At 32.7% G+C, this 16,410-nt stretch overlaps 1 protein-coding gene across 1 annotated transcript in view; it reads left to right on the forward strand.

Moving 5' to 3' along the window:
* The window catches only part of LOC129216121 (uncharacterized), an 81,917-nt gene extending 70,065 nt beyond the window's left edge, over nt 1-11,852 (forward strand). The window contains exon 5 of the mRNA XM_054850277.1: nt 8,145-11,852. Coding sequence (XP_054706252.1) covers nt 8,145-8,220 — 76 coding nt within the window. The 3' untranslated portion in view covers nt 8,221-11,852. The remainder of the gene's footprint in view (nt 1-8,144) is intronic.
* Nucleotides 11,853-16,410: the final 4,558 nt, after the last annotated feature.

Here is a 16,410-nt window from a genome sequence, read left to right on the forward strand (position 1 = left end):
AGACCGAAGTTGATATATGTAAGGAGAACGTTAGCACACAGCTGTGAACATTTATCCATAGTAATAATGGGTACCAAAGGCATAGAAAAGAACCGCGTTCTTTTCAGAAGTATAACAAATGAAAAACTATCATGCATGTTCTCCAAAGCGCATCTTCGTTTTTCTATTGCAGATCCTCAGAATTCGCTAAAGGCTGTTCATCAACAAGCCTTTAGCGAAAAAAAAAAAAAAATGTTAATTTTCAGTCCTTGCCTGCAATTTTATTAGTTTGTTAAGAAGTGGATCTTTTACCCTGCCTCTGACATGGAGATGGTATTCCATATGTGCCTCCTCTTATCCATATCTTATGTATATATAAATTTATAGCTTCTTTACAACTTGTGCTTTCAGAAAAAATGACTAAATTAAACTGAAATTGCCATTTAAAAATAAAACTTAGCTTTCGGGACAAAATTGATTGCATATTTGAAATAATCTGCAACCTTTGTTACCCCCCATATTCTTTACCTCTGTTTTGAATAACTTCTCTTTAATTTTTCACATGCACTCGACTTGCTCTCTGGAGTTGAGAAATGCATCCTAAGTTCGTTTAAATTTTTGCAACAAAAAAGGAACTCTTAATGTTTATAGATTATTTTCCATAATCCCTCTGATTTAAAAATCCAACTGTGCCATTGCCAACCATTTCTTCGGAATTCGGAAAAGGTGCCATTGTGTCTTTTTATACATATGTATATAAATCAAAGAAGTACCTTTGTGCAGAAAAGTTAAAGAAAATGTAACAATGATAATTCGTTACAGACACCTGTTTTGAGGTTTCAAGGATCCCACTTTTCATCGAGAAAAAAAAAAAAAAAAAGATTGTGCTCACTTTTCTGCATTAAAACTGGGTGTTCCTTGAAACCCCCCGAAACACCTGTCTGCAATTCTCGGCAAATTTGTGTAACTCAGCGTTGTTTTATTATCTAAAATAACATACTTCAACCCTGTACACGCGTTTTCCTTTTATACTCTAGTAATAACGGTGAAGATCCAAGATTAAATAACCAGTTTTCGAAAAAAAAAAAAAGATTGCCCTTTCTAAAAAAATTTATTCAAATAAAAAAATTTAGAAACTTCATGGGAACAATTAGCTATTACTGCATTTCGGAGCTCAGAGAAGATATTAATTTTGAATTTTTCAAAAAAAAAAAAAAAAAAAGGTCGATTTTAAGCTCAACTTATTTATGAAAAAAGTTAAAAATAATAAACGAAAATGCATCGAGGTTTGTGCAAATAGAAAAGTTATGGCTCTCAATTTTGCGTGACTGTGAAAGTATATGATTAACCCCGAAACTCAGTTTATTAAAAATTATTTTACTAACCCTTAGCGTAGTTAATGTAGCCTACTTTATAGGTATATTTTGGGAGTGAGTAAATTTACTTAATATAAAAAATTAATTTAAGGCAGGGGTTCTAAACCTGGGGAGGGTGGGGCGAATTAATTTCGTATTTCAAGGGAGATGTGTATGTTTCAAATTTAAAGTGAAAAAGTAAAACTTCTTCATCCAGCAGTTCATCGGTGTAAATTTGTAATAGTGAATCTGTACATACGTGTGTAAGAGCATTATATTTTTTCCTCCATAAACTTTTCAAACGATCCAAAAAAGAAAAGAAGAAAAAAACGACTTTTGCCGTAGCAAGGATTTGTACACAACAAGTATTCGTTACATTCAAACAAAATTCGGGTTTCTTTTCATTTTTTCACAATAATTTTCTTGAAGTTTGGGCTCATTATGTAAGAAACGAAAGCTATTTAAAACTACCAAGTAAAATAAATCTCGAATTCAAAGAAAAAAAAATCCCATTGTATTTGTAATTGCAGCAAGTAAATAATTGAAAATTAATATTTTCATTTCATTTTTTTATTTCTTACTCACGAAAACTGTTTTTAAAAATGTATTCAATTGCTTGGAAATAACGATGGAAAGCATAAATGAGAAAAAAGACCAGGCAGAAATGCTTTGACCACAATAAGGAGAGTTCTTTCAAGAGTCATAATGACAATCAGATGTTTTTCCTTGGGCGCATGCGAAGTGGGGAGAAACGAGTTCTGGGGGGTTTGCCGTTCCACAGGAAGCCCGCCCAAGGTTAACCTTGAAAACTCAAGTCTTCGCCAAGACAAAGTCGAGTTACGGCGCTTTGATTTTCCTTTCGTAATCAAATTCTTATAAATTAAGTATATTTAACACACAACAACTTCAACTATATGTCTCAACCACATACATTCTCTATTTTTTTCACATCATTTGGGAATTTACACCCGTTTAAACCTCCAAATTTACTAGAACTTACTTCTCATCGCGGAGTAACACATCTCGTACCTTTCCCTTCAGTGCCAACTTAGATTGGAATATACTATACCACGAAATTTTTTTTACAGTAATTTAACTCTTCATACTTCCTGCGGTACGTTTGGATTGCTAGCCATTCCTTCTGTTTTTCAAATATAAAGCTCAAAGTATGTGTAGTGTAAAAATTACTGCAAATAACAGCAGCGCGATCTCACGGCTACACATTTTCGGCACACCTCAAGAGAATTCGATAACTCTCTGTTGCACTTAGGGATTGCAATACCGGACCAAAAAACCAATAACGGTATTCGGTATTTATAAAACGTGATACCGGAATACCGGCATTTGAAATTTCTCAAAAAGTGCTTGAAAACATATTGTTTCGTTGCCACATTTCATAATTTTGTACAAAAATTGTACAATTTATGAAAACGTTTTGTGAAGAAATATAAAATGAAGGAACAAATGTCACAATAAAAATCAATAATAGTAAAAAACATAATGCATCTACTGAATTGTCTCTAAGCCTGGAACTCATTTTTTGTGCTCGACTTTCATGCAGTTGAAAATACTCTTTCTGAATTCACGCAGGTCGGTAATGCTGTTAACATTGCGCGATATACCTCCTCTAATTGTCCAAAGTCCCCTCATTGCGGAAAAATTCGTTCTCTTGCGTGTTATCTTTGGATAAATCCTTATGTGTGTGTTTCTTTTGTATTGTATGAATTTTTATTATTTAAAAAAAAAAAATTATAGTTAGTTTTAATTTTTTTCCGAGAGGTGATACCTTTCCAATGTTAATATCATTTTCCTCTTGAGCAGGAGAGATTTGTGTTTGCTTTTTATTAGACCTACGGTTTGAAATTTACGATAAACTTGACTAAATTTGATCGTGTTAGTTTCTTTTATTCGTTTTCGCTTTCTTTTCAAAATTCTTCACAATTATAATTTTGTAAATACCTGAAAATAGGTTTCCATTGTTTATGCTTTACCTCTTTGTAAACTTTCAATGCACTGTATGATTTCGAAACATTATTTTGCCAAGTAGAAAAGCCAAATAGCAAGACAGGACAATAAACCAATACCTGGTGACAACAAATTATCATTTATGCTAGCAAGAAAAAGTTTTTGTCAAAATTTAGTACAGTTGAGACAAATAATTAAAAAAAGAAACCATTAAGTATTACTGTAATTGATGACTGGAATAAATTGTTTATAAGATAAATGCATTCAAAATTACACATAAAATCAACTTTCACAAAAGGAAAAGGGAGTGATCAGGAAAATGGAAAGGACTAAAAAACATGATACATAAAATAGGCACGAAAATGTGATTCGTCCCCACCATCTAGTAAAGACAATAATATTTTGATCTTACCGCTAATTTTCTGTAATGATATTTTATTTGTGCGTGCTTTTGAAGCCAAATTTTTACATCATTAGATTGACTTTGGTTCTGTATCATGGAAAAAGAAATATACATTTAAAATATAAGTAGGTATTTCATAGGATAATAGGAAAATTCTTTAATTGAAAGTAACTGAAATTCACTGTTTTCCAGCTAATACCGAAAATATTGGTATTTTTACCTCAACTAATACCGGTTTTACGAAATTGTTTAATTGCTCGAAATACCGGTATACCGGTACTGCAATCACTAGTTCCACCCAAATGGTAAAGAACATATAGACATCGGGAATTAACTAAAGATGTTCCAAATGCTCGCATATGCTACACGTAATGTTTTCATCACGTTTGATTTAATTTTTTGACCAAAAACTTCTGAGAAACTAAAGCATGTACATTCTTTCATCTACAGACATTGTATTCAAAAGTGAAGCTTTTTCGGCATGGCTTCTATCTTACTAGAGAATCGCCCGTCAAGGTATGACGGGTGAAAATTGCTTCCACATTCGAACGAAGCAATTGCCTGTTTGGGGATAACTTGATAGTTGAAATTTAAACCCTAACTCCAACGAATTAAACAAAACTCCAGTAGATAACGTTCATTTTAACCACTTTTTCGTTTCTCTCATTCTCCTAAAATGACAATCTTACCAGCAAAACAGTTGAATTACCGGATCCAGTTTAGTCTTGTCAAAATAAGCGCATTTCCTTACGTGTCAAACATTGTCAAAAAATATTATCAAATTATCATGCTATGACGCGAGTTTCATTGTTGATGACGTTAGAGCGTTACTCGATCGAGGATTCTCAATGAAAGTGGTAAATCCCGCACATTCTAGTGACCTTATATTTCGGTAACGGAGACACGAGGGTAAATAATTTGAGCATCCAGAACCAGAAATATGTTTTATTTATGCTCCCTCAAATTTTTTATTTTATTTATTTGCTTATTTTTCATTATAGCACTATCGTACGGTTTCCTAGTGAGGCGTACGAGATTGGGTCTATGGCAATGCAAGGTATCATTTAGGATGTAAATATCCCTAGTGCAAATCAAATTGTTCGGTTATATCTGTCTGACAGTTTAAAATTTTCTTTCTTGTTTTGTACTTATATTCAGTGGTGGAGCCACAGGGGGAGGGGGGGCGATTGGGGTGATCGCCGCTCCCCAAAAGGTTTGTAAATTCGAAAAATTTCCGTGAAAAGGTCACCAAACTCCCCCCCCCCCCCCCCAACACATCACGAAAAATCGCCCTGCAACTGTATTTTTACGAATTTCCAAATATTTCCCTCAACCCATTCTCTCCAATGTCATCGAAGATCGGCAAAAATTTTGAATTTTTGAAGCTTCAATTTCGAAAAATTCGCCGGAATCGAAAACTTTTTCGAAAATGTCGTTAATGAGGGTCTTCAATTACGTTTTTAGAACTTCAATCTCCGAAAAAATTCCAGGGGAGAGGCCCCCCGATTCCGAGCCTCTAACATTAATGAAGATCCACTGACATTACGTTTTAGAAGCTTCAATATCGAAAAATTGAGGAATAGCTCTTGACCCCCCCCCCCCCCCGATGAATAGTTCCTCCCACTGCGTCATAAAAGATGGATTATTACGACTGCGCAGAATTCGAAAATATCTGATGTTTTGATATACATCGGATATTTTGATATGTATCCGATATTTTCAATCGGCAAAAACTGAAGTCTTCAAATAGTAAATGCATCCTAAAATCACTCTTTATTTTCTTATATTATTACTGTCACAATATGTAAACTTAAAATTAAGGGGTTTCTTTCATTATTTATATCTGATATTTCATTTTGCATTTTTATCAATTATAACGGAGTTATAACGAATAAATACCTTTGTGCTGAAAATTCAAAAAATCAGTAATCCAACGTCAGAAAGCACAAATATTTGAAGATATTGCAGACACGTGTTTCGGTGTTACAAGGAACACCTTTTTCAATGCAAAGAAATGTGAGCTTCTGGATGAAAAGTCATATTGAAAAAGGTGTTCCTTGTAACACCGAAACACGTGTCTGCAATATCTTCAAATATTTGTGCTTTCTGACGTTGGATTACTGATTTTTTGAGTATAACGGAGTTACTTTAGCAATAGCTGTTTCACTCATTTTTCTTCTGTTAGCTACTTTTACACAGTTATATGATTCAGAAATAAAAAATATGCATCTGTCGCTGCACAGTCATAAGACATTTCTTTTTTTCTTACCAACATGTAATATTTAACTATGTACTTTTAATATGAATCAAAATTGTAATATTACTGATAAATGAATGAACATAAAATAAAAAAGAATGCTGCATTAATGATGTATTAATACTCATAAAAATGTAGTACAATGAAACCTGTGTAAGTTGACCACTTGCGGTTTAGTACTTTGGTGGTCAACTTAGACAGGTGGTCAACTTATAAAGGGGGTAGTGATTTTTTTTTTTTTTTTTTTTTGGAATTCTTGCACCATGACACCTTTTGTAATTCTTGCAATTGACACCTACTCTTTCTGTTTAACTCACTTTCATTGTTTAGCATTACTTTGAAACAATAATTTAAGATGTTATTCAAATATTTTAGAGATTATTTTCCCAGAATGACGTATAATGTGTCGTGCAAATTTAAAATTTCAGTAAATTGATCAAAAAAAAAAAAAAAAAAGCCTTATTGTTTATGAAAAGTTACTTATTTTATATAAATAATTCCTAAAAATTTGTAGCTAATCAAAAATTACGAATTTTTTCGCTTAACAACAGAAGAAAAACAAGTTTGGAGAATAAAAGGGTTCTTAGTAGTTTTCCCATGTGGTTAAACTAAAAAGGAGGTTTAGTTATGCCGCTGTTTCATTTAGTTGGTAAAATGCTGGTCTGGCATCAGAAATATTTTTGGAAAGCTTAAAAAAAATAATAATAAAAAAATAATTTGCTAAATAAAATTTTAAAAAATAAACAATTGGTCCACTTACAAAGGGGTTTTTTACAATACTCCAATCCAAACTTGGTGTTCATTAGTGGTCAAGATAGACAGGTGGTCAAGATAGAGAGGTGGTCAAGTTACAGAGGTTTTCCTTCATTATATAAGATAGGACTAATTCCGTTCCTGACAAAAGCGGTCAACATAGACAGGTGGTCAACTTACAAAGGTGGTCAACTTTACAGGTTTTACTACTTAACTTTTTGGTTATTTTTAATAATAAATGAACAATATTGCTATGAATAATGTAATTTTTATATTGAAGATACTGTAGTTGAAAAAAAGAATATATCGAAAATATCAAAATATCATATTTTCAAAATAAATATCGGATATATATCGTGATATATGATATATATCGGTGAACCCTGCGACTGCGTATTCAGAACTTCAATTTCGAAAAAATTCGGAAAGGAGCCCCCCATGTCCTTCTTTTTTCATCTTTCAACATCATTCAAAGATAGTTTAGAACAGCGTTTTTGGAACTCTTACACTGAAAAGTTTCTGGGGAAAAGTTCTGAACCCCATGTGTTTTGCTACATCTTCAAAGATGGCCTACAATTGCGTTTTTAGGACTCCATTTTCAAAACCGACTCCTGGTTTTTAGCAATGCTAAAGATATCTAAAATTGCAATTTTGAAGCTCTAATATCATAAAACGACTGGGCAGAATTGATGAATCTCATCCTTTCCCTTCAAGAAAATAAAGATAGCAAACAAATGCGTTTTCGAAAATACACCCTTAAATTTAAAAAAATTCCGGAAAGGGATCTACAAACCTCTTTTCCTCTTATTAACCACCAAATAGTCTAAAGATGCGTTCCTAACAAAAATGTTCGGGGGAGAGCCTGCAAACACTCCTACTTATTCGCGAATATTAAACAACGCAATCAACAAACAAATCCATAACTATATTCAAATTGTATTTACAAATGTAATTTTGTATTTTCATTGTGTTCGAACGAAAACTGGTACAAAGAGATGCATCTTAATACTGCAACCTTTCTTCTATAAAGGAAAAATAAGTACAATTAAGAACCTGAATATCTACTGTAAAAACGTCACGAATCCTCAAACGAATCAAAAGTTGAAGGGATTTAGATAATAGATCCAGAATATATTAGTAGAAATTTTTTTTTTTTTTTTTTCAACCTTTTTATTCTGGGTACTCGAAACACTTATAACTTTCATTCAAACTCTTTGAACGATACACATTATTGGAAGACATATAAAAAAAAAACAGGCTTCAGTTCTTGAACTTTTTTAAAATTTTATTTTCATTAGTCCCCCCTCCCCTCCCTTAGTACATTACTCAATCGCCCCTCCCGACAAGATCGTCTGGATCCGCCACTGCTCGTATTAGCCACTGGAGCGTCTCATTTTCACAAATATTTTTAATTCTCCTTTTATTATTTTAGTTCCTTTGATGGCTATAGACGTTGCCTGAGAATGGTGATGGGAAACTCAAGAACAGTGCCGGGATGGCACATCTGAAGCTCGTTGACAGCATTGCTCTGAGGCTGGGTGGCTCACTTTCGGAGGAAGTCTGCTCTGAGTACTTCGAGAAATGTACTGGTAGCAACACAGCAAGTTTGCAAAGGGCCGCTTCGTTCTTGTCACTCATTTTAACCTTCTTTTCTGGAATACTAACTTGTAAATACGTTTGAAAAGCGTGTTTTTACTGTCATTTCATTGTCGGGACTTGTATATGTAACATTGTGGAAGTTGTACAGCCGATCGTTGCTCTTTTGCTTAAATGATTGTCAAGTTTAGTACGATCATAATTCATTAGCCGCGTTCACAACACACTTTTCGACCCGGTAAATCCCAGCTCTGGCTCCGCAAAAAAAACGATTGAAAAATTCCCCGTTTCCATGTAAAAAGAGGTTTTCCATTGTACCACAGAAAACGGTTTTTTACACAGCATCCTTAGCGGCTAGTAGACGAACTTGTTTTCGCGTAATGCATTCTGGGTAAAATCACGCTTTACTCTCCAGCAGCAAGCAGGAGGAGAATAAATTCACATATACCCCGCAAATTACCGGAATGCGGTGAAAAGCAGGTTTTTTTCCAAGGTCGAAAGTGTCCATCGAAACGGCTCTATTGACTATTAATCAGGATCGAGATGCTGCTTTATGTTTCGGTTTTATTTTGCTAGAATCGACAAATTTACCTCAAAAAGGGAATTTTGTGAATAATTCATCGTAGGCGTTGACTATAGTTGAGCCAAACCTAACCTGGTAGCATTGTGAAAGCAACGCAGGTCCTAATAATCAAAGAATTACGGCCAGGTTACGTTTGCCCCAAGGATAGATGATCACCGGGTACTTCTCTGGAAAGCAAATTTTAAATAGTTCATTAACTTTCCGCATTTCAGTGAGAATTAATATTCATATTTAAATACATTAAAACAGTGTTGTCCAATCTTTCTTTACCTCAGGCCTACACCTCATGTCATCAGGACCATGCTAAACTAACGAATGCAAAAAATCAGGAATCAGGTTTTTCAAACTCAATGATTTTCCATAATACTCAAAAAAAGGCTACTTACTGGTTATATCTGCATAAAACGAGTTTTACACTTAAAGTTATCAATAAAAATTTTAACATTAAAAATAACTAAACACTTCAGGTGGAAAAAAAAATATTGTTTTGGCTCTCCTAAAAAGTGTCAATTTTCACATCGGATAGTTTGGCATGTTGCCGACGATGTTAAGATAAAGGTTCCGGGCCAGAACACTTATAAAATTTAAATATGTCTATTTTTTTTCTCTATAGTGCACGGCTATACATGGACAAGGAAAAAAAATGAACCCGAGAATTGTTGTTATCATTACTACATGCTTTTTAAATAATACAAAGTTTCTATCTGTTTTGAATTAATTGATGTGATCTGTTGCTTCGGAAAAGCACAGAACATAGTTTTCAATTTGTGAAATTAACCAAAACAGCGGGCTACAAGAATCAGATTCACAGATCCCACATGTCCCGCGGGGCCGTAGCTTGGGCACCACTGCATAACATAAATGAGAAATTAATATTGTTACAAAAAGATTTTTAATTTGGGTTCTCATAAATTTTCAGAAAGTTTTAAGACTATTGTTTCACTTTTGTTTGATATGAGTAAAAATTTTATTTATTGAAAAATATTTTGTAGTGTTTCATTTTTTTTTTTTTTTTTTTGCCATTTCCCATCACTTGGATTCTTGAAAGTTAAGTTCCCGCAGAGCATTTTTGTTCTGCAGGAAAATTACTATTTCTTTAAATTTTTTCTTTTTCTTTTTTTTTTTTTTTTTTTGTGTGTGTCTTATCGGTAATGACAGCTCTGTATCCTGAACTTAAATTATAGATTATTAAATTTTGCTTGGTTGTCTAATCTATGAGGGATGGAACTTACGTATGGAACACTTAATTGCGGTATGAAAACCAAAAAGTTGATTGAGATCGCATGAGAAATCAAAACAAACTGTATTCTGTTGTGATTATTAAAACTGACGCGATTATTATGTCTTTCAGTTCTTCTATATTTATTATTTAACATGAGAGTTAATGAAATAGCAGATTTTCTATATTTGTTGGTTAATAAGAGAGTTAAAAAAAAAGCGGATTTTTTACATGATATTTTATTCATTGCACACTGCTTCAAGATAATAAATCTCCATGATGATTTATTATCTACGGGAGAGGTGGAGGACTGGGGGAAGGGAAGTGAACTTTTTTTCTTATGCTTCTATCACTGTGTGAAAGAGCTATAGGAATTTGTTAAATATATATATATTTTTTCCAAATTTTCGAATCGGTTAGAAATTTTATAACTGACATCAAAACTTGGGGGACCAAACTTTGACGTAAAAAAAAAAAGTTTCAATCAGTAAAATATGCGTCTGTTTGCCGCGGATTGATTAATCTGTTTTAAAATCTGGATATAATCGCGCTTCATAAAAGAATATTTTTATTCCGCTATTTTAAACCTTATATTAATTTAGTCAAAAACTAAATTACACGAATCTAACTGCGAAATTTCAACTCCACAAGAAAAGTAATGTTGAAATTTCGCTTTAAACAAGGGTTATTTAAAAAGAAAAGCCTCTGAATTTTGGGAAAGCGGATATAATAAAATTCATGTTAATAAATGAGTAAAAACAAGTGATATTTAACTTGCATATTGAGTTGTCAACGCATAGTTTGAATGGTTGCAATATGTAATTGCAATCTATTTCAAAAAGAGAGAAATTGGGAAATTTTGATAAATCAAGTAATTATATTTTGAACATGGGGTCTGAGAAATCCTGGTATTTAAGCAAATATTTTTAGTAATATTTATCAAAGTACTTTCAGTTTCTCAACTATTTTCTGCCTTATTGAGTACGAATATTATATTCAGAATTCAACTAAATAGCTCTTTTTGCAAGAACTTTCCATTCGAGAAATAGATTTCCGGCGGTCTCTCATACAGGGTATTGCATGTTTTCAACCTCCGATTTTTGAAGACCCCGATGCATACGAATAAAATGTCAAAAATCAATTTATTGCCATAGGAATCAATGCGTCCCCCGTTTCCAAAATTTTTGAACGCGTTTCTTGTGCATATTGCTAAATCGAAAGTATTAAAATAGTGTATCGAATGTATTAAATTAATACAGTAGACTCTCATTTTACGCGGGTTTATTTTTCGCGGTTTCGATTATACGCGGTTTAAGATTTGATATCTTTATTTTATTTTACGCGGATGCGGCATTACAAACAGGTAAAATTTCCGTCTCTTTCAAAATCCCAACTCCTGAGATTGTAGATGAGAAGTAATAATCTGCATTTTGACGTGCTAATTAGCGAATTTTCGCAACTGGGAAAATTTTTTGCGATTGGTTTCAGAGCATTTTCCAGAAGTAAAGTTATTAAACTCGCACAATTTAGAATTCGCCGGAAGAATTTTTAAAAGTGAGAGACAAAACCAATGAGAACATCAATGACAAATTTTGAGACATTCCTGGACAATGACAAATGATCTGATTTATTAGTGAAGGAAGATCTCGTCATGCAGATTAAGCGAATGATCATGGAAGCGTTAATGCCTCACATCGAAACTAGAGTTTTTTTTTAATTGTATGCAAAAAAAAGTAACATAAACAGATCTTTTTAATGAGCACTAAGTTAATTCATGTTTTCTTTATGCACGTTGTGCTTATGTATTGGAATAAGTTCACATTAAACTCATATATATTTATCTGTCACTAGAACGGATTTTTTTCCTCATCTGCGTAACCTAACTCCTATGTTGACACTATTATTAAGTCTCAATTTACGCGGTTTCGTTTCACGCGGCATTTCCGTGGAACATAATCCGCGCGTAAAACGAGGATCTACTGCATTTAATAAAATGGTATCGGAAGGGGGGGGGGGGAATCGCGTAGTGAATTTCATTCATTCTATATCCATTGCAGTCATTCTATTAATTTTTCGAAAGTTTAAAAAACTTGTTAAAGTAGTCTTTTAATTTTATGTATGGTTTGAATGCAAATTTCATGAGCTTTTTTTTTTTTTTTTTTTTTACTTTTTCAAAGACACATGATTCTTGAATACCCGTTCTTTTATAAAATGATGTTTTCAGAAAAACTAGAAAAATAACTGTATGTGAATGAATGAGTTCTAAGTGTAGTTCTCGCATGGAATGACGGAGCTGGCGGTATATTTTGTGTGACTCAAAATCTGTTGGTAGCACTATATTTGGGACTGCGTAAGTGCGTTACCGAATTGGACCAAGCATAAAACACGAAGTTCTGCTTCATTAGAAAATGTTTAAAGGAATACATCAAATGTGCATTTAACTGAAATTAAAACCAATCTAATATAGTTCAACTGATACATTTCAATCACTGTAGGGTATTTAATCAAACCGTTAATAACAGTGTGTTGTAATTTTTCTAAATGCTTAATATATGAACGATTACAGCTAAACTTTAATTAAATTCTATCTCTTCGACACTAACTTCAATTGTAGCTTGGTGGTAGAAATATACTAGGGTAATTTATTTTGTGGAAAGGTTGAAGGGCGATTCTCGAAAAAATGTCTTGTGCGTAACGTTAAGTTTTTATTTTATTCAAGTAACTATTAATTAAATATGGGATTAACTCTTATACTTTGATAGTATATTAAAGCATGCATTTTTCTACAACAGCATTATTTTTTGAAGGCTTTGGTGAGATGGAAAAAATAAATAACTTAGCGTTGCGCACATGACAATTTTTCGAGAATCGCCCTGAAAATCTGTGATGGAATGCGAGATTTATAGCAATACTTTTTAGCAATTATAAAATGAAATAAATATCTGAAGAAACATTATGTCGAGCTTGTGTAATGAATAATTTGTCTATTGAAATATTATTTTTATTATTGGGCGTTGTTACATATAGAATTAGCGGATGGCGTTTGCATTCGCTCTCATCTGTTTATGAAAGCTATTTATGAGTTATAATGTTTGTATTTTTAATTTGAAATTGCCGTCCTTTTTAAAGAAATGAATAAAAAACTTATTGCTGTCTTGTTTTCATGTCTTTATTCCAAAATAATCAGTGTATGAACAGGGGGGCGTCACAAATGACTTTTCCGCAAGGCCCGATTTCCAAATAGGCAGAGTAGGCAGCTGCCTAGGGCGGCCAAATTTTCAGGGACGGCAAGTTTTGCTTTTACCACACACTTTTAAATTAATTTGTTATTCTTGAAAGTAAAGTATTAGCAATCTTTCATTTTTCACAGAGACATTTTTTTTTTTTTTTTGTAATTCATTAACGATTACTTTTTTTACACATCTTATGAAAATCAAATGATTTTCAATCATGGTAATAGATCAGCGTAAAACGGTAAGTGAAAACGATAAGCGGGTGTCGATTTCAGAAAGCATCGTTGCGTTTAGCCACAACAAGATTGGAGTTTGACTAAGATTTTTAGTACTTTACTAAAGTTTATTCAGTACTGGTCTTTTAAGTGATTGACGTTTATTTCCTGTTTAACATTATTACTATTTAAAAATTGTTTTCTCTTAATATTAAGGCTTGGAGTCAAATGAAAATGAGTGACGAGAGGAAAAGGCTGAATGATTTTAAATAAAGGAAGCATGCTCTAAATTAAAAACCGAAGAACGTAGAAAAGTCTTCAAAATTTTTTTAAATGCGATATTTTTTTTTTTCAAATGGACAGTTTTCAAAAGTGAAAATTTTGGACTCTTTGCAATATAATCCAGTTACAATTTACTAATGAAGTGCCATCGAACAGTGACTACGGAGTGCTAACACACACGTGAGTGAACGTAATAACAGAGAAAATTATTCAAATCGTTGATTTGTACATGAAAAAATAATAATAACAGGAGAAAGATGCTGTTCTAAATAAAGATGACAACTGATAAAATAGTTAACACACAATACATTAAAGTTCAGTGCTGATCAAAGGTTTAGCTGTATAGATTTTTAATAACTAAGCTAGAGAGCTAGAGTTTCAGTTTTAAAAACGGTTTTGATCAATAGAGCAGTAATGCGTAACTTTAAAAAAAAAAGTAACAGATTGAATTTTTGAAATGTAATCTTTTTTTTTTTTTTTTTCCAAAATCAAGATGTATTTTTGAGCAAACGGTGACAAATTATGAAAGAACAAAGAAGTTACTTAATTTATTCTGAAAATAAAGATGCTATCTTATGTAAAACATACTAACATGCTTAGCATTCGAGACAAATCTCGGTTACTGTTTATCTTCCCATTTTCTATCATCATATTTTTCCTTATAGGTTTAACTCATGTCTTTTTCATTTTTCTTAATATTCATATTGTTTTACTTTTGTTTGACATACTAATATTCACTAATGTCTTTTTCATTAATCTGAAGTAAAATTCAGGAAAAACATTAAAAAGAAAATCAGTTCCAAAAATTTTTTCACTCGTCGGAAGATTTTTTTTTTTTTCGTGTTTAAAAATTATTAGTTAAAAGAAATCAAAAGTACTGAATGATTTTCCACTTGGTTTCTACGCCGTACAATAGATGGCGCCACTACTCTAATGAAACTGCTTTGAAGAGAAAAAATTGTTAGCAGTGGCGTCAAACTTTAATTACAGGCTAAATTTATTTCATGGAAGGGCTTGCGGGTCACAATGCATCAATTAATTGGTGGACAATGTCATGTTTAAAAATGCATTTTCGTTTGTTTTGATGATTACACTGAAAGCTGATTTTCTACGCAAACGTGTAATTAAGATAACGAAATATGATTTTTTAAAAAAAAATCTGAAAATTTGTTACAAAATTCAAAATTTTCAGAGAGGTTTTTTTTTTTTCCCCGATGAGAATTTGAATATTGTCCCCCTTTTACTGATCTATCAACCTATCCTTTTATATGTGATAAAATAATTCAAACAGAATTCTCGAAATGAGTTAAAAGCAGGATTCCTCAGTTTTGAATTGATATTCTTCACTCTGTAGTAGAATAGCACTTCACAGATGTAAGTGCTGGTAAAAACGAAAGTTGTGAAAGGTGTTTATTACATCTGATTGCTGGATATTAATTTTTTAAACATAAAAATCCTATAGTCAAAAGTTATTTAATTTCTCCTGTAAATCGCAATTACATTGAAATGCAATATACTTCCCATATCGAAATGTCAGCAAATATAAAAATAAGTGATGAACTAAATATTAGCTTTAAAACATATTACCACGCTTATTTTTTTCTATATCTAAAATATTTTTAGATCACATTGTGTGTTAATTTACCATATATTATTTTAGTTATAAACTTAGCAAAACTATTCATTTGTACATCACTTGAAACTTCTCTTTTAATTTGCAGAATCGAGAACTCTCCGCATTATTTTACCGATAGAGGACCTAAAAGTCTTTATCTTGAAATGCAAAAAGTTTAACTTGGAAAAACTACAATATATAATTCAAAGTGACGACAGTCTTCAGACTGCACTAAGTAAGCAGGGTCGTCTCAATGGGAAGTCGCTGTTACCTCCCAAAAACTTCTTTATTCGGAAAATTCTGACGATTCGGCAAATTTAGGGACTTGCGATATTGTAGTTTTTAAATGTCCAAATGTGCCTTTTCAGTAGATGCTCTATGCACGTCTTTTATCATTCGGGAAAACTTGGAGTTCCATTCGGTAAATTGAGGCTTTCCACTCTCCCAAATAGTTCAGGGCGCCACTGTAAGCTATCGTAATTCTTTCTTATGTTTTGCAAAACCATTTCCTTAACTGATTTTAAGTCGATCGATTTTTTGCCCAATGATTTTTTTCATTACGTAATGATTAATTCCATCAACTCATTTGTTGATTGTTTGATTGTATTTGCATGATTCTTACGAATTTGAAAATTAATCAGAACTAAGTGCTCCGCTCCCTGCTCGTTTCCTTCGCCAAACTCTCGTTCAGCTCACCAACCCACCTTCGGTCGCGTACTTTGACGACCGAAATGGGTGAAAGAATGATACGAGCGAAACAATATTAACTGACGCTTTAATTAATATCTCAGTTGATTCAAGTCGGACAAAGATGACCAAACAAAACGAATTCCTCGTATTTTCGTTACCTCGTTCGACTTCCAACTCCCATTGTTCCCAAGGAGTTGAGACTTCAGACAGAGAGACGTGCACAGATTTTATATTATGGAAAGATCATTGCGAACGACTCTTGAAT

This window comes from Uloborus diversus, chromosome 2 (genome assembly GCF_026930045.1).
Source record: "Uloborus diversus isolate 005 chromosome 2, Udiv.v.3.1, whole genome shotgun sequence".
NCBI lineage: Eukaryota > Metazoa > Arthropoda > Arachnida > Araneae > Uloboridae > Uloborus > Uloborus diversus.